General features: G+C 42.1%; 1 protein-coding gene across 4 annotated transcripts in view; it reads right to left on the reverse strand.

Annotated features, from left to right (window-relative positions):
• The window catches only part of CNNM2 (cyclin and CBS domain divalent metal cation transport mediator 2), a 1,082,606-nt gene that overhangs the window by 20,196 nt on the left and 1,035,976 nt on the right, over nt 1-26,434 (reverse strand). For 2 of the 4 annotated variants that reach the window (XM_086922712.1, XM_086922710.1), the window contains one exon: nt 474-655. In XM_086922712.1, coding sequence (XP_086778838.1) covers nt 474-655 — 182 coding nt within the window. Of the gene's footprint in view, nt 1-473; nt 659-26,434 lie in introns of all 4 variants that reach the window. The other 2 variants (XM_086922711.1, XM_086922708.1) reach the window with 1 other exon arrangement.

The following is a 26,434-nucleotide window of genomic DNA, read 5'->3' on the forward strand; positions in this document are numbered from 1 at the left end:
TCATTGAAATGAGGTCCTTAATTTGTGCGCTCTCCTAACTTCTCAAACTTGCACCTGATTATACAATACATTTTAAATGATTGCTGTAAAAAGCTGACTGCATTCTGAATGATGTAATGTTACTGAATCTTACATTTACCTATAGTGAGTGAGGTACACAAACTACGATGTATGAATGAAGAAAACATGATAAGAAGTGTTCAGAGTGTTGATGCCGATGTACGAAGGACAGAGATAAGGACCTTGGCTTTTGGCATTTTCAACGTCGTTGGGAACCATTACAGGCTGCTTATGTGTATAACAGAATTATTGTAAATCAGTTTTAATCTGAACATTTTACTGCATTTGGCGAAAGTATATATAATCATTCAATCCAACAAGTTACTGAATTTACCACCACCTCTTCGTGCAATATTTCCCATATCATCTCTAAATAAAAACATCAGCGTAAAAAAATTGTGTTTCTCGCATACCTTTACAAACTGTAGATCAGAAAGAGCTCGCACCGTGTAGTCTGGGATGTAGATCTGCAGGAACGATGCATTCAACTGGTTGTTACTACTCCCTAGCGTTGGTGTCACTGCATCAATGCGGTCACTTCTATTTAAAGACTCCGAATGATTCAAGCCACATGGACGTGGAGGGGACTTGTTTTCTGCTGGAATAGGTTACAATTATGGGATACGATTTCAAGTACACAGCCTCAAACATATTTACTCAAACAAATAAAACAATGCTTTCACAGACTCGAAGAGTTGGACATTTTCCAATATTTTCATTATTTTCACCAAAGCACAAAGGAAGAATTTATGGTGGGGGATCGAGAAGCTATGCATAGAGACAACTTTTAAAACGGTAGACTATTTTGATGCCAATTCCATAAGTAGTTTATAATCAGGGCCTGTATTGTTGTGGATGAAGTCTGCCCAAAACACACTTTACGTACTGACTACATCATATATGTCAGAAATATAGGACCATTTTTGTCAAATTTAAGGTGATTTTAGATATATACGATTACTGTCTTTTACCGACTGAATATATAAAATGCCATACATATGGGTTCGTGGTTCTAGAATCCTTTGAGAAGTGTAGCGGGTACCACAAAAGAATGATATTCTGGTGAAAATTACGAACATTCAGAAAGAGTCCCTTACTTATAAACTACAACATTGTAAAATCCAGAGTTATTTTAACATCAGACATTCACAAATATGACATTTTCTTTGAATTCCTCTAAAACATTTCTTATGTAAAATGTATATTTATCGGGCCGAAAAAAATTAAAGTAACTATCAGATTCAGGCTTATCACCTTTGCTTACCCAACATAACATTTACTCTTATAGCATAACAACTTGCAATTCAAATTGCTTTTAGAAAAAAAGAAACTAGCCCAGATTGTTCAAAAATATATTATCTTTTAATATGTGACCATATTACTAAGGAATTCATATTTAGGTTTCCACGTGCCTTGATATAACTAATTCCTGGTCTTTTTAGGCAGTTATAAAATTATAGCTCCGCCAACTTTTCAGAGTTGTATTCACACTGCCTGGTTAATTAGAAAATGCCATTTTGGGATGGGATCTGAAAATCTACTGGGCTGACGCTATTAAACAGTGCACTTGGATGGCATAGTCTCATAAGTTAGTATCACGTGTACAGTGCAGGCACGAAATTCAAGTTCTTCTTTTGACATTAGTATTTGTTTTTCGGCCATGTCATGATGCTCTGTAGTTTTGCATTTTTGCCTTCAATCCTAACTTAACTTTGTCAGTACCCAGCTTCTGAAATTCCTGAGTACATCGTAAATTGTGGTTAATGGAACGTTTGTATGCCTTATCAGTCTCGGTAAATAGAAAAACAATCCGTTATTCCAACTGGAATCTGGGAAAATCTTACAAGAAAATAAGATGCAACTTCTGTTAAATATATTTGAATGGGTGGGGAGCTGAAGCTTAACAGGAACTACTACTTTATTGGGGGACTCAATGTGCTAAGTCTACAGTTTACATTAGTTTGGCCAATATACCTTTTTTATGGAGGGCATTAGCTATAATTAGTGCAGCAGGCTGAGACGGGCATGGTCCCAGACATGTGTGGTGTCCTCTGTACCCTAATTATGCCTTTCACTGCCCAAGAGGAGGTAAATATGGCATTGTCCTGTTTGCATTAGTGCCAATTGCCTTTGTGAGCTTCTGTTTTTATAACTAAGGTGCTTGCAACACTAAAAACGTGATGGAATCAAATGCTTGAGCCAATGCTTCGTAATCATTGGACAACTTCTGTGCAGCATTTCACAAAGGGACAAACAGTGTGAATCAATCTTTGTCTTCATAAAAAGACAGTAGTGCCTGACCTTCTAGGCCATGCTCTATCAGAAAGCTGTTTGGGCTATTTGTGACTGTATACAGAAGGGAGCTTGTCTAGCAGTTAGGTCTGGACAGCCCTTCTAGGGGGTGGCCAATGTTATCTTCGAAAAGGTTGCTTCCTTTCTTAGATAGCACAGATACGCTGCAGACAATGTAATGCATATGTATCCATTGAAATTCCCAGAGATAAACAGTAATTTAAAGTAGTTTCATCCGTAACTCTTTCGTTATCTCAAACTAAGTTCCAAACAGAAGGATGTTGAGATGAACTTCAGGTATTGTTTGCTGCTGAACATCAATACTGAAAGTTTATCCCACGGATGGTTTGTGACGGTATCCAGGAAAGTTGTCAGACTGGACATCATACTTAAGACTTGCTGTAGCTATAGAGGTCAAGGATTATCAGGAGTGAAACTTGTGGGTCCCACTTACAGCTCTCTATATATCCTCAGTCTATTAATTGACTATACATATACAAATGTTCTGTTTTCCCCAATTAGTTATATAATTTACAACCATGCATCTTATCAGGCAAACAATTTTGTTTCCATTCAGTCCCCACAACTCTCTCACGTAATAGCAAAAGATGAACATTTGAGAACCTTTCTTTCTCCCCGGCCCTCTGCAATACCTTAGAACCCAGGAGCGCTAGTATAAACCAACTCACTTTATACGTCCAATCAGGGAAGGAAAGCAAATGAACATTGGTGCCCTATAACTTAAATTCCACATGCAAAACCATATCTTATTGGGTACGCGAAAGCTTCGGTCGATCAGAATTTTGTTTCAGGAACATTATGCAAGTTTTATTGCTGAACAGAAAAAGTAGAGTCCCCGCTTTAAGGCACCTTCCAATCCAATGCATCAACATTATCAGGAAATCAATCAATTACGTAAATGGGCTTACTAAAGAATTGTATCAAAGGAAAGTTGAAGGGCGTTATTACAAAATTCACAAGTAAAGCGATACAGGGTCAAGGCCATATAGACTCTCAATTTACAGTAATACAGAGAAATGTAAAATGTGAAATTATTCTAAGTCCCAAATGGACTGCAAAATCAAGAAAGTAACGAACAGAACTGTCTCACAACCAAAATAAATAGTTTTTATATATTATTTTTGCCTATGAAATTAACAGAAACTGCAGAATCACTGTGGTGAGAATAAACGTTATTTCACCAGCAAATCAGAGCGTATGTAAAATAAACGTCATGCTGCCTTAGCACGTAAGCACTATCCCACTACATGAATAATAATTCTACCCCCTCTATGCAAATGTTGTCCAGAACTGCTATAACAAACAAGATACATTAACAATAATATGCTTTAAAAATTAAAATGGCACAGTGAATCATCGGAAGGATCTTGAGATTAATGTTGCAGTTTATAAGTGAGCAGAGAAAGTTAATTGAGAGCAGCCTTAAGAATGATAGTGTGTTGGACTTGGCCCTCTCTGCAGGGTCACTCCCAAACCTTTTGCCTTCACTCCTATCTTTGCTGAATTGTTTTTGTGCGCTTTAGGACTCTGTGCACTTTGCCACTGCTAACCAGTGCTAAAGTGTTTGTTCTCTCGGATTAAAACATGGTAATGTTGGTTTATACCCAATTTGCATATTTTATTTACTTATAAGTCCTAGTACAATGGCAATAAATGTGCTCAGGGCCTGTAAAGTAAATGCTACTACTTGGGTTGCAGCCCAGAGGGCAGGGTGCAATGCATTTAAAAAGTAGGATATGTACTTTTGTTTATTGTGCAAATATCTAAAATCTCCTGTTTGGACTATTACATTTCAGAACTAATACATTTGTTTTCTGCAATGTTTGTATATTGTTTTTTGTCCAATATCTTGGTTGAACAGTGACATTGGGTGGGTGTAATGTATTGTAAATAATGCTCATACTGGTTTTTTGTGTATGATGATATTTATGTTTAATGCTATAAGTAATGATGGAAAACATAATTGGTGATCACTGCTTTTGAATATAGTGGTCAATTCAATTCAATTAAAAAAAAGCTTTATTCGATTGATTAATAACAATCATAAAGGCGAACAGTTAAAAACACATGAAAAATTCATACATTAAAATTCATTACAAGTGTTATATAAAATCCTATAGATAAAACAGTGTTACACTTACAGAAACCCTCGTTTCATTAAAAGAAGCAGTCAAATAGGCACACATTTGCTGAGGTTCAAGACTTTTTCAAAAAGACTGTATTCATTAGAACACTATTTTCATTATCTAAGAATTGTAGTGCCAGAAGGGCAGGACGACATTGACGAAGCCGATACTGTTTTAGTATAGGTGTCAGAAACAGACTCCTTACGGAGGAATAAAATTTACAAAAAAGGATAACGTGGATAGTATATAGAGGAGAAATGTTGTCACAGGGGCAAAGCTTGAGGTCTCGCGACCAGTCATTCACAGCAGGAAAAGTGACTAATCTATGGAAGACCCCCAACCTAAAACAGGTTAATAGGAACCTACCATAAGCGCCAGGAACAAAGATTAAGTAGGGTTGAATATTAAAAGTAGTTCAAACCAATTGATTGTGCAGGACTGTGGGTTTTAACATTTCAGATGACATTCTGAGAGTATCCAACAGCAGAAGACCCTCATTCCTTAATTCCTTTCTAGTTACTGCCGTGAAGGTGGAGGGATTAGAAAAATACTCTAAATGGCCAAGATCTCTAAAGAAGTTATAAACGTATCTTAGCCATGGTATCCTCATTACACCTTCCAGTTTTAAAAATATATAGAAGAAAATCTCTATTCAATTTGGTTTCCTCTTTTATCTACAGCCTATGACAAAGTAGCACAGGCTCCCGTTTAATTAAATCAGAGATGAAGGGAATACCTAACTCTGCATGACAAATGCATGCTGAGGTACCACTCTGGCCAGCTAAGATATATTTTAAGAAGGAGTTTTCTACTGTCTGAATAGGGGAGAGGTCAGCAAATCCCCAAACCTCACACCCGTAAACTGCAGTAGAGACACACTTTGCCTTATATATTTTAATAAGTTCCTCAGATGGTCTTTTACCCAATTTCCTGGCAAAGGTAGTAAGGGCAGAAGTGGTACGTTAAAGTGCCAGTTTTTTAGCTGCTACAGCTTGTGCCCAGGTGTCACTGTGTTGTACAAAAGGGGGTGGTGATGGACGGAGCAGCTGAACCAATCAAACACTCACACCCAGTCAACAGATCTGGGTTTAATCCATCACCATTCTTTAGCCCACTCTGCCACCCCAGTTCAGACATGGCCATATGCAAATCAGTCTGACCCTGTGCCTCATGGGAACAGTCCAGCCCGAACTGCTAAGCCATGCCTTTCCTGTACCGGAAAAAAGCTTCCTAGGACCGGTTTCTGGCATTACAGCAGTCTTCAGCCAGGCTTGCTTGAATCCAGTGGAAAAGTGAGCAAGGGACTCACGTCTGAGCATACCCTGCCAACTTATGGCGAACAAAGCGGTACAAAAGGGGGTGGTGATAGACGGAGCATCTGAACCAATCACACACTCCCACCCAGTCAACAAATCTGGGTTTAATCCATCAACGTTCTTTAGCCCACTCTGCCACCCCAGTTCAGACATGGCCATATGCAAATCAGTCTGACCCTGTGCCTCATGGGAACAGTCCAGCCCGAACTGCCAAGCCATGCCTTCCCTGGACCGGAAACAAGCTTCCTAGGACCAGTCTCTGGCATTAGAACCGTCTTCAGCCAGGCTTGCTTGAATTGAGTGGCAAAGTGAGCAAGGGACTCACGTCTGAACATACCCTGCCAACTTATGGAGAACAAAGCGGTACAGAAGGGGGTGGTGATGGACGGAGCATCTGAACCAATCAAACACTCACACCCAGTCAACAGATCTGGGTTTAATCCATCACCGTTCTTTAGCCCACTCTGCCACACCAGTTCAGACATGGCCATATGCAAATCAGTCTGACCCTGTGCCTCATGGAAACAGTCCAGCCCAAACATCCAAGCCATGCCTTCCCTGGATCGGAAACAAGCTTCCTAGGACCGGTTTCTGGCATTACAGCCGTCTTCAGCCAGGCTTGCATGAATCGAGTGGCAAAGTGAGCAAGGGACTCACGTCTGAGCATACCCTGCCAACTTATGGCTAACAAAGCGGTACAAAAGGGGGTGGTGATGGACGGAGCATCTGAACCAGTCAAACACTCACACCCAGTCAACAGATCTGGGTTTAATCCATCACCCTTCTTTAGCCCACTCTGCCCCCCAGTTCAGACATGGCCATATGCAAATCAGTCTGACCATGTACCTCATAGGAACAGTGCAGCCCGAACTGCCAAGCCAAGCCATGCCTTCCCTGGACCGGAAACAAGCTTCATAGGACCGGTTTCTGGCATTACAGCCGTCTTCAGCCAGGCTTGCTTGAATCCAGTGGCAAAGTGAGCAAGGGACTCACTTCTGAGCATACCCTGCCAACTTATGGCGAACAAAGCGGTACAAAAGGGGGTGGTGATGGACGGAGCATCAGAACCAATAAAACACTCACACCCAGTCAACAGATCTGGGTTTAATCCCAGTACCGTTCTTTAGTCCACTCTGCCACCCCAATTCAGACATGGCCATATACAAATCAGTCTGACCCTGTGCCTCATGGGAACAGTCCAGCCCGAAATGCCAAGCCATGCCTTCCCTGGACCGGAAACAAGCCTCCTAGGACCGGTTCCTGGCAATTACAGCCATCTTCAGCCAGGCTTGCTTGAATCCAGTGGCAAAGTGAGCAAGGGACTCATGTCTGAGCATACCCTGCCAACTTATGGCGACCAAAGCGGTGCAAAAGGGGGTGGTGATGGACGGAGCATCTGAACCAATCAAACACTCACATCCAGTCAACAGATCTGGGTTTAATCCATCACCGTTCTTTAGCCCACTCTACCACCCCAGTTCAGACATGGCCATATGCAAATCAGTCTGACCCTGTGCCTCATGGGAACGGTCCAGCCCGAACTGCCAAGCCATGCCTTCCCTGGACCGGAAACAAGTTTCCTAGGACCAGTTTCTGGCATTACAGCCGTCTTCAGCCAGGCTTGCTTGAATCCAGTGGCAAAGTGAGCAAGGGACTCACGTCTGCGGATACCCTGCCGACTTATGGCGAACAAAGCGGTACAAAAGGGGGTGGTGATGGACGGAGCTTATGAACCAATCAAACACTCACACCCAGTCAACAGATCTGGGTTTAATCCATCACCGTTCATTAGCCCACTCTGCCCCCCAGTTCCTCAGGTGGTCTTTTACCCAATTTCCTGGCAAAGGTAGTAAGGGCAGATGTGGTACCTAAAAGTGCCAATATTTTAGCTGCTACAGCTTGTGCCCAGGTGTCACTGTATGGTACAAAAGGGGGTGGTGATGGACGGAGCATCTGAACCAATCAAACACTCACACCCAGTCAACAGATCTGGGTTTAATCCATCACCGTTCTTTAGCCCACTCTGCCACCCCAGTTCAGACATGGCCATATGCAAATCAGTCTGACCCTGTGCCTCATGGGAACAGTCCAGCCCAAACTGCCAAGCCATGCCTTCCCTGGACCGGAAACAAGCTTCCTAGGACCGGTTTCTGGCATTACAGCCGTCTTCAGCCAGGCTTGCTTGAATCCAGTCGCAAAGTGAGCAAGGGACTCACGTCTGAGCATACCCTGCCAACTTATGGCGAACAAAGCGGTACAAAAGGGGGTGGTGATGGACGGAGCATCTTAACCAATCAAACACTTACACCCAGTCAACAGATCTGGGCTTAATCCATCACCGTTCTTTAGCCCACTCTGCTACCCCAGTTCAGACATGGCTATATGCAAATCAGTCTGACCCTGTGCCTCATGGGAACAGTCCAGCCCGAACTGCCAAGCCATACCTTCCCTGGACCGGAAACACGCTTCCTAGGACCGGTTTCTGGCATTACAGCCATCTTCAGCCAGGCTTGCTTGAATCCAGTGGTAAAGTGAGCAAGAGACTCTTGTCTGAGCAAACCCTGCCAACTTATGGCGAACAAAGCGGTACAAAAGAGGGTGGTGATGGACGGAGCATCTGAACCAATCAAACACTCAAACCAGTCAACAGATCTGAGTTTAACCCCAGTACCGTTCTTTAGCCCACTCTGCCACCCCAGTTCAGCCATGGCCATATATAAATCAGTCTGACCCTGTGTTGCGTGCTTATCTAGGTTCCTGATCGATACTGTGACCTTATGCCCCTATTCGGCTATAAATCCATTTATTCCCTATATTGGCATAACCGTTCAAGTGCGATTTTCTGAAAAGTCATCTCTGGCCTCACACGAACAGAGCCACATTCCAGCATGACTCTCTGCTACTTCCTTTGCGACCAATTAGTGCAATGACAGTGCAGCAGTCACTATCTGATATTCCTAGATAACACTCCGAGTTCTTCAACAAGATAAAAACTTAGCAAACCTGGAAATCCCCGCTTGCTATGTTTTGATTAGTAATGGAACTCTAATGAGCAACTGATAACTGTCACTTCCTAGTGACATCTTTAATTGACGTCTTATGTCCAGCAAACTTGCGTCAAACCCGGCACCTGTCAGGTATAAATATTACCAACGTTGCCTTAAGCAATGTGAGCTGTGAGTTGTGAGCTGCAAGCTACTGTTGCTGATGCTGGCTGCCTGCATGACCCTGTGTTGGTAAAAACTAGCACTCTGTCGCTGCAGCCTGCTATCCTGTGGTGGTGAAGCTGCTGATTACCATTATCGCCGCTACAGCGCGAACTATGGTGCAGTACGCTTAAGGAGCTGGAGCAGCCGTCCTCTGCGAAGACATCCAGCCGATTCCAGCTGCCCGCGGACGCTGTCACCCCTCCTTCCTCGACGCGCTGAAGAGAGCCGCTGCCTTTCTCGTGCAGAGAAATCCAGTCCCGGCGCTTCCGGTTTACCCTCGCGGGTGACTGGGATATCGAGAGAGACCCCTGAAGGAGATACCAATCCTCCATCATTCTATTCAGAGGTATGGTGTTGACTAAACCCTTAGACGAGAATTCTTGAAACAAACCTTGGCAAAACCAACTTAACTTAAAGCTACTTACTTACTCCCCTTCTCACGTGTTAGGCTTAGGTCAGGCACACTGGGGTAGGCTTAGTTAGAAGCACCAGTTGAGTATGTTAGCCTAATGTATATATGACTGTATATATGTTTTATTACTTTTAAACCATTGTATGGCTAAGAAACCATATCAATGCTTTTACAGTTCTATTTCGCAATACTTATCTTACTGTACGTACTTTTTATAATAACAATTATTGCAATTGTGGCAATACATTTCTCTTGTACGAGAAGAAAGACTGTTCAATAAATGTTAACCCTTTATTGATACACGCCCGTCTCTCTATTCTCTACATACTGTGAAAGTAAACTGCACTAGACTGACTGAGTGAAATCTATGTCTATTGTTTCACACGACCCTAGAGATTGACTCTTGATCTGAGGAGCAAAGTTGTCATGTTGCACGGTTGTTGGAAAACTGAATCCCTTCTTGTCTGTGCCAAGGAAGCTGATCACTTCCTATGCAGAGAAGAAAGTTTCCAGTGACCTCTGAGCTAGTTGGTAACACAACCCAATTAAGTTTAGCATAGTCAGTGGAGGCCTGGAATATCTGCAGTTCCACGTCGATACTACTGTTTATGTTATTCCAATGCGCAGGGCCTAGTGGGAAACTAGGAACTACACTACATGGCGCCCAAACGTTTGGTAAGGCGATAAACTAACGCAAGACTTATAGAGTAACTCAGTCGTGCATATTTCACACCCCTTTCTCCCGTAAATACTCCAATAGACGTCTGGAGTGGGTGAAAGGTTAAAATCCGCCCGACCTTAGTAGGAAGAGATTCCTATGTAAAGCTCTGGTTTATTCAACGTTGAAGGATACAGTGTTCCAAAATATTGTGCATCTAATCTTTGTCTCCTTGGAGACCTACTCTGCAAAGCCTGCATTTCTAAAAAAAATGACAGACAGTGAAGAAGAAAGGGAAGCAGTAAGACTGGCATCCCAGCTAATAGAGGAAGACACGAGTCTCCTAGAAACAGATCCGGATGCTATTATCATCCCGGTCCACTTAAGAAGATCTATAACTTTAAAACTTCTAGAAAACGGACTGACACCACAAGGTGGTACAGTAATTTTCGTGATAGAGGCTCACGAGTATCGGCAGACAGAGGTATTCTATTCATGGATAAACTTTCCAGCGGTAAACGCTATAACAAAAGAGTTTCACTATTACAAAATAGAGAAACCTCCGGGAGAGTACGCTCCTTTCGAGGAGATTGAAATCCCACTTAAATTTCAAGAGCACCTGCTCTGGTTTAATGGCGCCCTAAAACATACTGATCAAATAACCAGGCTCGGTCCACTAGGTAGACCAGGAGCCACGTGGCCGGTTCTAGCCAGCTACACACCACATCCTGACATTGCAAAAATGTCTAGAGAAGAGCTGTTAGTACAGCTAAACACATTAATAAAAATACATAGGCAATTAGTCCAATATGTAATGCGGACTGCAACAGTCCAGCCAGCTGTTAATACACCACAGCTGACCCCCTCATCAGGGGAACACAAATAAAATTACACCACAGAACATACAGTCGTGTCTTGGTAAAACACCCGTAAAACGGGAACAAATTCCTTTCTGGTTAGCCCAGAAAATCACTCAAATAGAGGCAGTATTTCCTGATACTACCCCTATAGAGAAACACAGAATCTTGACCATCTGCCTTCCTATGGGAATCGCACCACACGTGGAGGACTGCGACACTTGGGGTACAGTCTTTGCTTCCATTTACACAAAAACACACGGTGTTCCGTCTATGGCGGTAATACCAGAAGTGCTAAAACAGATTCAAAATGAATTCGGTCCAGAGCCCGCTTTAAATCTAGGTATGAAATTACTGAAAGATTTCAAGCAGGTCACGGCTATATTATTAGCCAACATAAAGGGAGAAGCAGCATCTGTGGCGATTCGCCAGAAGTTGAGGGAAACAGATATAAAAGATCCTGTTGAACTTGCAAAAATCATAGAAAAGTGCTATGAAGAATTAGGTAGAGACAGCTTGGGTGGGAAACCAGTTAAGCCCCAACTGCTCGAAAATCCTGAAAAATGATTTATTAAAAATAATTTAAACACTCCTAAAAAGAGCTGGGATGGAAATAAACAATCCACTCCCAAGGAAAAAGTTTTCCAGTCCAGAGGAAGGTCTCCTCGACTGAGGGAAAGAACTCCGACTCGAGAACGCCAGTCTCCCCAACGGGAGCCCTCTGAGAAAAGATATAACTTTAGAAATAGGGATAATCTGAAAAAACCTGATAGATATCAAAGTATTGATACACGTCCCTCTCGATCTTTTCCACAGAATTCGGAAAGAAGAGGACGGTCAGACCCAGGAGAGCACACCAAGTCCAAAGACAAGGAACCTGCTCAAAATAAGAAATCTCAATTTCAGAAAAAGAAGGTAGCCAGTATTAGAGTAATCAACCATGCCGAGAATACTGAGGACACAGTTGAAAAACGGGGAGTGGGCATTGACAATGTTGGACAGTGCAGCAGAAATCAGTATAGCGCGCAAGATCTTGATGAGTCATCTGGAGACAGTGGACACGAATGAATACATTCAGGTTGAAACTGCCGACGCCAGGCTTTGCGAGCCCCATAAAATATACGAAATAACATTGCGTATAGAGGGTGATAAGACTAGGAAAATTAAGGGTCTATTTTGGGATAAGCTCTCAAAAGGCTATGATATTCTGTTAGCTGAAAAAGATTGGCCCCCAGAGTTTGTCAGGGAGTGCCCTCGTGGCGAAGAAGTGATTATGCCTGCCTTCTCGAATCACATACCGATTCACAAAAAATACACATATGCAAGGAAATGGGCAGTAGCCCAGGCACCTGCATTATATAAAAATCATGTAGGATGGGATGAGGATTCACCGCCTCACAAAATCCAATTAAAAAGTGAACCAACTGCCCAACGGCAGTATCCCATAAAGCAAGAAGCTAAAAAACAAGTCAGGGAGATCTTGGATCAACTTGAGTACCAGGGGGTGATTGAAACATGCACCTCTCAAATGAACAATCCTTTGTTTCCTGTCTCCAAGCCAGACAATTCATATCGTCTAGTTTTGGACTACAGACACCTTAATACATGTTGCAAAACCTTTGCAGTACAAAACTCGCATAGTACAGCCCTAATGAATAATATAGTTAGGAAAAAATACAAAACGACATTAGACATTTCTAATGGTTTCTTTTGTCAAAACATTGCACCGGAAAGCAGATATTTGACCGCTTTCTCAGCATTTGGGTCACAGAAAAAATTCTGTCGACTCCCACAGGGGTTCAAGAACAGCCCAGGACTATTCTCAGCTAGGGTAACAGAGTTACTACAAATCTATGATGATGAAGCATTGTCTTACGTAGATGATATTTATCTCACAGACGACGACTTGGATACTCACTTGAAAAGAGTGAACACCATTATACTTGGGTTCGCAGCAGAGGGTTACAAATTCAACTTTAAAAAGTCCCGAATTGCCCATCTGACAGTACTGTTTTTAGGGTACGAATTATCAAGTGAAGGGAAAAGCCTAGCGGACAACTTCTTAGAGAAGTGCGCTGTACTCCAAGCTCCAAAAACGCTGAAGAATTTACAATCGATACTAGGTTTTCTGAATTTCGGAAGAACTTACATACTAAATTACGCAGAGAGGGTTAAACCTCTCTACGAACTAATAAAACCTGATTTAAAACAAATCAATTGGACTCAAAAACACACAGAAATTTTGAGATCACTGCAAACAGACATGTTAGCAAAAACTAAATTAGATACACGTGACAACACGATCGATCTTGTAATCCGAGTCATCCCAGGAAGATGCGGATTCACGTACCTAACCTCTAATGAGGGAGAAAATGTACCAATTTCAATTAAATCTCACTTGTACACACAAGCAGAAAAAACATTCAGTCACACAGAAAGAACTGTGAACGCAGTGCAAATCGCATTAGCAAATGAAAGAGAACTAGCACACGGTAAACGGATTAATATCCTTACAGCGGAATCCGCCTTCGAGGCGCTATTCAGCCCAGTAAACTTGCCTACAGTGTCACTGGATCCGAAATGGATACAGTGCATAGATTCTCTAGGAGCGGAAGACGTGAAATACTATTTTGCTCCGCAATTTGAAGAACTGAATGATTTAGAATATGAAGAAGAATATCCTCTGCCAATCGAAATCCTGCCTCTCCCACAATACGCCTGTATAATCTATACAGATAGCTTTGTACAGCATTTTAATGTAGAGAGTAAATCCTACAATGCAGCATGTGCGATCATTAAAGGTCGTTGGCTGTGCGGTAAATTCAGACCGAAAGTAACAAAAACTGAATCAGTAAAGTACTGTTCGGTTCAAAGAACTGAAATCAGATCTTTAAAGATGGCGCTCGAAAATGCAGAACGTGAATTCCCAACACTTATAGTGTGCGATTCTCATTTTTGCGTCAATTCTTACAACAATAAACTGCAGAGTTGGATCGAAAACGACTACAAAGATGACACAGGTGCCACAATAAAGCATAAATTGCTCTGGAACGAGGTAGCTCTTTTACACAAAGAACTACAAAAGACTCACGTGATTCACGCACAGAGTCTTCAACGTGATGGCGTTCACGTTGCAGGGAATTCATTGGCTAATACAGCCAAAGCGGAAGCAACTAACCCGGCTTCCGTAGCCACAAAAAAGCGTACAGATAAGTACATAGACGGGGAAACCATGCTGGCAGTAAAAACGACCGTAAAAGGCGACTGCGCAGCACTACCCGTAAACTATCCACTCAATTATGCATACATAATCGATGCAAACTCCGTTCCTTTTGCTCGAATCCCTGGAGTGGGGGACAGAGTAATTCCAAACAGGAGCAGGAGGGGCTTCCTCTTACTGGAAGCACACATGGGGTTGGGTCTGAGACACCAAACAATCAAAGCCTCTCTGAAAGAATTACAATCAGAGTACTGGTGGCCAGGAATGAGTATAGATATTCAATGTTTTGCTCAAAATTGTGAAAACTGCAACCGAGATCGCAGAAATGAACAGGCCAGTGTAGTTTCAGGATCCCTTCTAGACAGCATAAGGCGGTCTATCTGCGCAATCAAAGAAGAGAAGCGCGTCCCAGTGTACACCATTAAGACGAAAAGCACTTAAAAAAATGAGGCCTCCAGCGCTCGGCTGACGCTAGAACGGTTATAAAAGATTTGCGAGTCAATATCGGCACATACGCAATTACCACGTTCCATTCTGACCAGGGTCCTGCTTTCAGCTCTCGAGCCTATAAGGAGGCCATGGCTAGCATGGGAATTGGGTTGCGGTATTCTTGTCCGTCATACCCCGGAAGGGAATAGTGTGGTAGAAAGAAAAAACCGGGACATAAAGCAATCTATAACAGCGAAGGTATTAGGTTCAGGCGCTGGGTGGGTCAAACATTTAATAAGTGTCCAGACTAGTCTTAACAACATGCCAAGAAATTCTCTAAAAGGTTTCAGCCCATACGAACTATTGTTCGGAATTAGAATGAACGTTCAGGACCTCGATAGTCAGATGTCAGTGGTACAAGAAGAAAAAACGCAGTTTGATGTAAAAGACCGTTTGGCTGTTTTACAGGAACTGAATGAAACAAGAAAATCATTAAGCAACATAAAGTTAAAGCAACAGCCAAGTACCACTGACGAGCAACCACCCGCAACAGCCCCAGCAAGGCCTGTCTGGATTCCAAAGATTGGGGATCTAGTCAGAGAAAAGATCGCGGTTAAGAAGGAATTTGGGCCTTCTTACAGAAAAGCAGTACCTGTCTTAGCAGTCAACGGAACAAGATCAGTTGTGCTACCGCCCCTTGCTGGTAAAAAGGAGAACAGAGTCGTGTCTATCGATCTGGTAAAACCACAAGCATGTGGCCTATAATCAACAGTAGGCCCAGTGGACTCCCAAGAAACAACAGAATACCCAAACTTGCAACAATCCAAGAGGTTCAAACTGAAAGACTAATCACATTCGATCAGCCTGCAGTGCACAATGAAGGACTATGCAATAATGCCATGGAACTCGTGCCTCTTGAAACACAGATTGAAACAGTTCGTCAAGAAACAACACCAGTCTACACTAATGTGGCATCAGAAAGTGCTACCGAGAGACAGATTGAAAGAACAATCCCATCAATTGACAGAACTGCCTCTGGTTATTTCATCAACTTCGACAACTTCTCTGAAGACTTAAATGACCCCGAAGTGATGCCAGAAACAAAAAAGTATTCTAAAGAAAATACAACAGGACTCCTTCGACAAATCAAAGAACTATATCTGGATTCACCGTTGATTGAGCATTGGATTATTTCAGGGGTATTCATACTCCTACTCTGCCTAATGTTAGTTTTAATTTTAGGGAAGTTCATTACAATTGAATGGACACAGCAAGTCAGAACATCAACCTAGTCCTGAAACCACACAGATCATCCCACGTGAAGAAAAGAGAACTGTCAACAGTAAATGTCACAGCAATTCCAATACCTGGTGGGGTAGTATGGGAGAAAACAGACTATGAGATCTATGGTCCGGTCGAAATCCTGAAGTATCCTCATCAACTAAAGGTTTCCTTAAGTGACTTTGTGACACCAAGTACATTCTCTGATGATTGGGACTTTAACAGTATTAATGACATGATGTCTGATTTCGTAATGTCAGCTAGATTCACAGATCATGATTATTTACAAGGTTCATCTAGTTATGAGCAGTAATTCTGTTATACCCACTATGGGGATCATTACTTGCATAAATCTGCACAGTCTAGAAATGTTTTTATGTATAATCAATGGGAACATTGTTCTACACCACCTAAAAGCAGTTCTAAAGCATTCTTTGAGAAATTCAAATATTTTTCAGGGTTTAACACCAGTGATGCAGAAAAGTTTTATTACAAACTGTTAGATAAAACAGGAATGAAAACAATGCTGACAAATTCTAAATTGATATATTTAGAAGCATTTTATGACAAAATGATGACATTTGGTTTTGATTATTGGAAAAATAATATTGAAACGAAAACAATTTGGGGTACAAAAGATTGGCAGGTGCAAGGCATAGAAGCACTATTTAGAACCTGCATGATACCTGAACAAATGTTGTTTTTAAATGACACAATACACCAAACATCTTGTCTTGGCCTAGCTAAGAACAAAGACCTTAAAACACCGTCTATTCCAAAGCCAATACCAGAAAATGCAACAGCTGATATTGAGTTAGACGTGTCACAAATTTTAAATTTCAACAGAACACATCCTGATTGGAAAAAGTGGTTAATCTGGCCTACAGACACAAATAGCTGCCAAGATAGGTTCCTGAATAAAACACAGGGGTTAAAAATGACCAGATTAGACCCTAGATATTCCCAGAGACAACATCCAGGGATTATAACAACATACAGTGTAGGGAAACTCTGCCTAGAATGGCTAACTACATCCACACTGGCTGAAATTAAGCAACACTTGTCTTTATTAAAAGATGGTGCTGATTTGCGCGACTTCATTTTTGGACCACGCAAACAGCGTCAAAAGCGTTTCATAGCGACCAGTATCTATGCTGCTTACAACGAGGCTTGGAAAGTAAAGCAAATTGAAACTGCTGAAAAAATACGAGAAATTGATCGTATTAATTTGGAGAAATCACATTCTGTAGTAGACAATGGGTTAATGACTCTGTCTTCCAGAATATATTCTTTGGACAATATTGTATCCTCTGCCTTTGATGTGATAGACAGAGATTTGCTAATGTTACAACATGGCCAGTCTCAATTACGCTCTATTATAGAATTAGGCTGGACGCTGCAAAATCTTCGTTCAGGCTATGTGCCTTGGCGTTTAATCAACACAACGTCATTATTTTCCAGTTTTAACCTTACTGATAAACAGATCAGTTTGGCACAGAAAGGAGCAGACTATACAATCCTGAGCATCGAAAAACTCGAGAGATTATCATTGACAATGTCAGAGAGTCCTGTCATTGAATGGATAATACACGGAATTATCACAATTCCGATAACAACTTTCCAATTTCATAAATGCCTTGAGTACATACCTGCTGGCCAATATGAACAATTGGGTAAGGGATATGTAAAATCCGAATGGAAATTACCATACACTCATTCTTGCTATAGTGACAGTGACAAAAATGTATTTCTTAGTGGTAACAACTGTAAACATTCACTAAGCGGTATACTTTTGTGTCAGGGTATTAATTTACACGGAGCATGTGATGGAAATTCAAACAACCTTTCATGCCACCAGCTAGTCACACCTGCAACTCAGATAGAGCCCTTCTTTATGCAACTCGCAAACGGGAGTTACATTCTTAGAACGGATCAAAGATGTTGTGGCCTGACGCCAGGGAAAAGTTATCTAGTACAAGTTACGTCCATGGTCAAATGTTGTATGCAAGCATTGTTTCCGAGCGGGCCTCCAGACATAGTGACTCCCCTCTGGCCTCGTCTGAATCTCTATTCTATACGAATTGATACATTAAGCAAAATGAAATCTGTGCTTTTACAGACAACAGTGCCTATAACGTCATCTAAAGAGACGTATGATCTTCTAGTCGCAAGAACGGCTACTGAAGTCCATGACCTTTTATCAACAAATTGCCCCGTGCATTTCGTAGAAATGTTCAGCCAACTCCTTAACATGTCTAGTGCAACAAGCATCCCAGGCATATTTAAGACAGTCTTTACGGGACTGCTAACACCCTTCCAGGCAATTTTGGGAATCTTTCCTAATTTTGTGCACTCCATTTTTGGCGGCATACCACTATTTTTGGGACTCGTTGCAGGGATTCTATTTTTGACCCTCCTGCTACGTTATGGCAAGCCTCGGCTCAGACATAGCTCCCATGGGAATGGAAGAGACAATCCTAGCAATGCGCTACAGGGACAGGATAACTAACGTCCTCGGATTGGCCAGGCTGAGAGATCTAAACATGACCTGGTTTCTTTCATTCAGACCGATATGGCAAAATTGCATTTTACCTGTGCTACGGTGTATGCTTTGCGGCGATGAATGCGTGTTGGACATCCGTCTTTCACTTCCATCAGCAGTACCAATGGACGTCGATACTTTGCTCAGTCCAATAACGGCTCACGCATTGTGTTGTCCCCAGCGGCTACCAATCCTGATGACGGCATTCGTGGAGACTCCTGTACTACAGCCAAGTGGTAACAGTGGAGCGAGTGACAAAAGCAACATCATCCAGGTACAACGTTCTGTGAGCATTGCTGGTCCTGCCTTCGATGACAGCAATCATTCTCACACCTGCCAAGTTACAGCGCTATCTAATTTGGTTGAACTATCACCTGATTTTGTAGACCAATTCTTTGCGAGCCTGTCTGATACGATGTTCTCACCAACAGAGAAACAATAACTTTTGAGAAGCTTTCCGACACACAGCGTTCCCATGAACTCTGAATTCGGCCTTCAGTTTTGATCAACAAAAACTGCCAAGAACTTTTGGAAGTCTATTTTTCTTTGAATTGGACAATTTTTCTAATATTGACCCCTTTTTGGCACAAACAATTCTTTGCTTAACGTAAAAACTATTCTTAGTGAACAGAAGCTTCACACTTCTATTTCTAAACACATCTAGAGACATAACAACATAACACCAGCCTCTAGCACACATGTTATTACAATGCATTTTTATGTGATGATTTATCTCGCATTTCTTCTGTCAGAGATACTTCATGTGCAATTCTTTTTGCATAATCGTTCATTGATTTCATATGCAATACCTTTTGAATGATTACTATGCTTTAAAAAAAACGTACAGTACCTAAATTCCATGTATTACAAGTACGCCTATTTCGAATGCATTTATGTATTTTGGGGTGGGCAATGTTACACATGCATCTTATTGCTTAGTTTTAGTAATTTTGATGGACATGAAAACGTGGAGTGGGTGTTGCGTGCTTATCTAGGTTCCTGATCGATACTGTGACCTTATGCCCCTATTCGGCTATAAATCCATTTATTCCCTATATTGGCATAACCGTTCAAGTGCGATTTTCTGAAAAGTCATCTCTGGCCTCACACGAACAGAGCCACATTCCAGCATGACTCTCTGCTACTTCCTTTGCGACCAATTAGTGCAATGACAGTGCAGCAGTCACTATCTGATATTCCTAGATAACACTCCGAGTTCTTCAACAAGATAAAAACTTAGCAAACCTGGAAATCCCCGCTTGCTATGTTTTGATTAGTAATGGAACTCTAATGAGCAACTGATAACTGTCACTTCCTAGTGACATCTTTAATTGACGTCTTATGTCCAGCAAACTTGCGTCAAACCCGGCACCTGTCAGGTATAAATATTACCAACGTTGCCTTAAGCAATGTGAGCTGTGAGCTGTGAGCTGCAAGCTACTGTTGCTGATGCTGGCTGCCTGCATGACCCTGTGTTGGTAAAAACTAGCACTCTGTCGCTGCAGCCTGCTATCCTGTGGTGGTGAAGCTGCTGATTACCATTATCGCCGCTACAGCGCGAACTATGGTGCAGTACGCTTAAGGAGCTGGAGCAGCCGTCCTCTGCGAAGACATCCAGCCGATTCCAGCTGCCCGCGGACGCTGTCACCCCTCCTTCCTCGACGCGCTGAAGAGAGCCGCTGCCTTTCTCGTGCAGAGAAATCCAGTCCCGGCGCTTCCGGTTTACCCTCGCGGGTGACTGGGATATCGAGAGAGACCCCTGAAGGAGATACCAATCCTCCATCATTCTATTCAGAGGTATGGTGTTGACTAAACCCTTAGACGAGAATTCTTGAAACAAACCTTGGCAAAACCAACTTAACTTAAAGCTACTTACTTACTCCCCTTCTCACGTGTTAGGCTTAGGTCAGGCACACTGGGGTAGGCTTAGTTAGAAGCACCAGTTGAGTATGTTAGCCTAATGTATATATGACTGTATATATGTTTTATTACTTTTAAACCATTGTATGGCTAAGAAACCATATCAATGCTTTTACAGTTCTATTTCGCAATACTTATCTTACTGTACGTACTTTTTATAATAACAATTATTGCAATTGTGGCAATACATTTCTCTTGTACGAGAAGAAAGACTGTTCAATAAATGTTAACCCTTTATTGATACACGCCCGTCTCTCTATTCTCTACATACTGTGAAAGTAAACTGCACTAGACTGACTGAGTGAAATCTATGTCTATTGTTTCACACGACCCTAGAGATTGACTCTTGATCTGAGGAGCAAAGTTGTCATGTTGCACGGTTGTTGGAAAACTGAATCCCTTCTTGTCTGTGCCAAGGAAGCTGATCACTTCCTATGCAGAGAAGAAAGTTTCCAGTGACCTCTGAGCTAGTTGGTAACACAACCCAATTAAGTTTAGCATAGTCAGTGGAGGCCTGGAATATCTGCAGTTCCACGTCAATACTACTGTTTATGTTATTCCAATGCGCAGGGCCTAGTGGGAAACTAGGAACTACACTACACCTGTGCCTCATGGGAACAGTCCAGCCCGAACTGCCAAGCCATGCCTTGCCTTCCCTGGACCGGAAACAAGCTTCCTAGGATCGGTTTCTGGCATTCCTAGGATCAGGTTCTGAGCCAAAGAATGGTGATGGATTAAACCCAGATCAGTTGACTGGGGGTGAGTGCTGGATTTGCTCAAACTCTCCATCCATCATACCCTTTTGTATCGCTTTGTTCGCCCTAAGTTGGCAGGGTATGCTCAGACGTGAGTCCCTTGCTCACTTGGCCACTGGATTCAAGATAGCCTGGCTGATGAAGATTATGAATCCGAAACCGATCCCAGGATGCTTGTTTCCGGTCCAGGGAAGACATGGCTTGGGAGTTCGGGCTGGACTGTCCCATGAGGCACAGGGTCAGACTGATTTGCATATGGCCATGTCTGAACTGGGGTGGCTGAGTGAGCCACAGAATGGTGATGGATTAAACCCAGATCAGTTGACTGGAGGTGAGTGTTTGATTTGCTCAAACGCTCCGTCCATCATCCCCTTTTGTATCGCTTTAATCCAGTGGAACTGACACATCTCCTCTGCTATGCAAACCTGAGCAGAACGGACGCATTGCCACTGCTGCTTGGCTTGGACCCACCACAAAGACCTGCAACACATTGCAGCTCTTCAGAACCGCTGCATTTCCCCGACTGTGTGATGCATCCTCTGTGCAAGCCCTTGCCAAGAGCAGCCTTGACGAGAATGTCGGAATCCACACTCTGCATCCTCAATGCTGGATTTCACGTTGCAAGCCATGTCAACGGGATCCTCGACAACAATGCAGTAGGACCTCACACTGAAGCCTCGCCCATCTCATAATCAACTTATCGCTTCGAAGCATCTTCAAAGCGGATCCCCACAATGCTCTGAAAACCAAGATTGAAGATACTTTGTTCAGCGAGCCTTCCTATGTCCCTGTAACTGTCTCGCACTCCATTGCAGACGGCCTGAACTTGTACTTTGTCCCAGTCCGGCACGACCAGATACCCACAGTTGGCGCTTCACGCCTTTTGGTGCTATTTTTACTAAAATATTTAAAATTGAATATCTCTGGTTCTACTGTTTGGATTTTTGTCATATTGGTCTTCTTTTATTTATTAAAAATCCTTCTGTTTTTCTAACTCTGTTGTGGGCTGTTTTTGTGGTATGTTTTCATTGTGTTACTGTTTGAAGTGTTTCACAAATATTTTACACATTGCCTCTGAGTTCAGCCTGACTGTTTTGTGATAAGCTATCAAAGGGTTGAGAACAAGTTAATTTAGGGTTTGCTTGTGACTTCACCCTGAGAAGAATTGTGGTTACTGCTTGAGAGGGGTTTCACCCCTTCAACCAGTAACCCAATTTCTTACATAAAGGAACTAAAAAAGTAAATTTCAGCTTGGCTGTGTGCTGTAGAAATTGTAAGGAGAGATGTGGGGGGGAGACATGAATAAAAAGGGTTGGTGTATGTATTAAATTGAGACCAAGTTAACAAAGATCAGAAAAAAACACTTCTACACATCGTTAAGAATCTGTTTAGAAAGCAACAATACTTTATCAATATGTATATGTGTAATCGAGTGTGAAAATACCGTCTGCACATTTTTTATGATGCACAAAAATATAAACGTATAAAAATCTTAAACATTCCCTCAGCCTGCTTGCTAATGGTGTAAACAGCTGACATTTTAACTCCACAATTAATATTAGATATACAGCTTGTCAGTTCAGCGTGAACCATTTACATATATTTTAGTTTTATTTTTTTAACATTCTGGGAGTCACATAATGTGCCCCACAGTTGTTTCACCCAATACATATATAACATGTATTGATTCCAGACAGTGAATTAAAGGGATCTTTTTCACTGAGGGGTTTTGAGTGTCATCAGATGGACAATGAGAGTCAAGCTCAAGTTGTCTAAGATCTCACACAGAACCCCGAGGTGAAAAACATCCTTGTTATGTTTATACATCTAGAGTACTTATCTGATGCATTGCACGTGCGCTATGTTCCTTGCAAGCGCGACCTGCCGGTGCATTGTGACGTCAGGGTGTTCTACCTGACCACCGGCAGGTTGACAGTTGAGAATGACAGTTGCTATCAGAGAGGTGACTGCATGTAGACGTGCCTTGGTGTCAGGGGTATACTTAATAAAGAAGTTACAACTTACCTGCATTACTGGTCCTCTTTACAAGTTGGCGACAAGACGGGGATCCTGACGCCACGAAGAACCCACCAGAAGCCTTCAAACCTGCTGTATGGTACGTCTAACAAGGCAGTGTTTTACCATCTCATCTGAATTCCGCAAAGAAATTGGTTAAAGCGGAATCTCCAAGACCTCAGCTGTCCCACCACGCAGGATTTGCGTGCATCATTGAAGTCGTGGATTGTCACTACGGCTTTGCTGTGTTCGTGTTCAACAAAAAACAGTCTTGGAGGCAGCGTCCTGGACGTCGATTTGCACACCTTTCTTGACGGGTTAGTCGGATGTGTCCAGCTGTTGGTTTTAGCCCTGCGCGCTGTCAGGGTTTTCTGTGATTCACCCCTCCGGTGCGAGTGCGAGAAATAAGGAGGTGGTTTGACTGTTTTCGAGTTCCGTGGGGGATCGGCAATGGAAGATTTAAAAAGACCTTGGCCGTGCCAGCGGAATTGTTCCGATTTGCCTTCCATCATCTTTTGACTGGATAGAGGTCTCACGTATGTGAGGACGGTGCACCGGTGTTAAATGGAGATATTCCCTTCAGCGAGCGGAGAGGAAAAGATGCCTGAGGTGATTTGAGAGGAACGGACGCATGAAGTGATACGCTGTATGGAGAGACGACTTCGCGCTTGGCATGAGGTGATCCGCTGTGTAGAGAGACAATTTCGCGTTTGGGTCACGAGGAGTTTACCGCCTTCCTACTAAGACTGCACAACGCATCCTGGGGAGAAGATTTTCCTGTCAGGTGTCGAAGTGACGTCAGTGGAACGCATCGTTCAACAACGTCGGGCGGCCATCTTGGAAAGGTCGTATGCAGTGTTTGGTGCTTATCATTGTTACGGTGATACGCACACCAAGCCTCTTTATCAAATAGTCTGATTCTAGCGCTACTAGATGTTCTAAAGGAATAAATAAACACAAGTAAGCTAAGATATTCGGAGTTTGCGTGTTACTCAAAGCGGTGACACGCACACCATTAAAAGTATGTTAATGGAAAATAAGATTAACTGTTCATAAACACTTCCTGTATCCCTTTTGGTTTGGAATTATAAAACATTTTTGGATAACTACAATTTCAAGGATACCTTAAAGGAAAAGTAAAAACAGTATTGTACTTGTTAGCTTGAAGAAAAAAAAGTATTTAAAAGAAAAGAAACTTTACTTCACATTCTGTTCAAGGAAAGTTGAAGAAAAAAAAAAGTTAGTAGCAATGGCTTCAGGTAATGTTTGGAATTTGTCTCCACCCTTACCTTTCATACCCTCTACAGGGGATGATGCCCTTAAATGGGAAGAGTGGAAGGAGTACTTTGAAAACTATTTATCAACTTTTGAGGGGGATGAAGAAATGACCCCGGAGAAGAAAAAAAAGATTCTTCTTCATTGCTTAGGTGCAAAGGCTATGAAAATTAACAAACCGTATCAACAAAAAAGCTAGGCCGGGCGATGTATATACTATTGCATTAGAAGATTTGTCAATGTATTTCAAACCTACTATTTCAATTTCTGTAAACAGATAAAAAAAATTTAACGCAAGCAAGCACCAGAAGAGTCTGTAGAAGATTATGTTGCTGCGTTGAAAAATTTAGCACTAACGTGCAGGTTTGGGGCATTACATGACGAACTGGTTCGTGACCAGGTTGTTATGAGATCTTCAAACAAACATGTCCAGGAGAAACTGTGGGCCAAGGGTTAATTGCCATTAGAAGAGGTAGTAGAAATAGTCAAATGTACTGAATTAACTGGAAGGTGTGCTAAGGCTGTGTTACAAGAAGAAAGATCCTTTACTGAGGACAAATCTATGGTGGCAAAGGTCATTAATTCTAGAAAAGCTAATAGTAAGCCTAATTCCGGTTACGTGCAGAAAAGAGATACTAGCCATAAAGCTAAGCTTTCAGATGACAGGAAATGTTATAGGTGTGGCAGTAGATACCATTTGGCCAACGACAGATCGTGCCCAGCGGTAAGACAAAAATTTACTAATTGTAGTATGGTAGGACATTTCAGTGCCATGTGTACTAAGAAACAAAAAGGGAGTAGAAATGTCAAAGCAGTCATTTATAAAGAAGAAGAAAAATTTACATCTTCAGATGAAGATGATATGAACTTGTTTGTGTTGAATGTGGAAGATGGTGTAAACAAAAAAAAGAAACCTATATGTGACATGAACATTTGCGGGGTGGACATATCTATTGTTGCGGATTCTGGCTCGCCATATACTATAGTAAATGAAGAAGTTTGGTTAGAGAAATTTGTTCCAGTCATTGGAAAGAAGTTAAAGAACCCAGATATTTTCCCAAAGTCATTTAATTACGAACTCATTGAAATGTTAGGTTACAGGGAACTACAGTTCCAATTCAAATCCCGACAAACTGTTGGCAAACTATATGTCTCCGAAGTGGGTCCATCTGTGTTAGGGTGGATTGACCAAGGAGAATTAGGTATAATCCTGGATCCTAACAGTCCGGATCCCGTACTCATTTTACAAACGGAGGAAGAATGCAATAACTTCTTTAAGAAAAGATATCCTAAGGTGTTTTCAGAGAGCATTGGGAAACTTAAAGGTTTTTTCCATGAAATTAAACTTAAAAGAGATGCTGTGCCTTGTATACACAAGTCTAGGAACATACCATTTTCCATCATTGGTGAGGTAGAAGAGGAACTTAAAAAATTACAGAGGGAGGGCATCATTGAGCCGGTAGAGTCAGCAGAGTGGGTTTCGCCTTTGGTTATCGCGAAGAAGCCCAACGGCAAGCTCCGTCTATGCATTGATCTACGCGATCTTAATAAAAACATTCTGGTGGATCAATTCCCTTTGCCAAAAATTAGCGAGATGCTGTCCCTTACTAATGGTGCTAAATGGTTTTCAACCATTGATCTAAGCTCTGCCTACCACCAAGTGGCTTTACATCCAAAAAGCAAGAGCCTTACCACATTTGTAACCCCACTGGGGTGTTTCAGGTTTAAGAGAGTACCATTTGGACTGGCCTCTGCTGCGGCCATGTTTCAAAGGTTGATGAGTGAAATATTCAAAGGGGAAAAGAATCTCCTAATCTTCCAAGATGACATCATGGTAACAGGCAAAAGTAGAGGTGAACATGATGCAAAACTTAACAGAGTCTTAGGGTTGCTTGAGCATCATGGGCTTGCTGCGGATCTGCGCAAATGCAAATTTACAGCTAATAAAGTCACCTATTTAGGGCATAAGATCGATGGAAATGGCATAAAACCAAAAAAAGAGCTGCTATCGGCTATTAGGGAAGCCCCCTCACCCAAGAATAAAG

This window comes from Lissotriton vulgaris, chromosome 5, assembly GCF_964263255.1.
Source record: "Lissotriton vulgaris chromosome 5, aLisVul1.2, whole genome shotgun sequence".
In the NCBI taxonomy this organism is placed as follows: Eukaryota; Metazoa; Chordata; class Amphibia; order Caudata; family Salamandridae; genus Lissotriton; species Lissotriton vulgaris.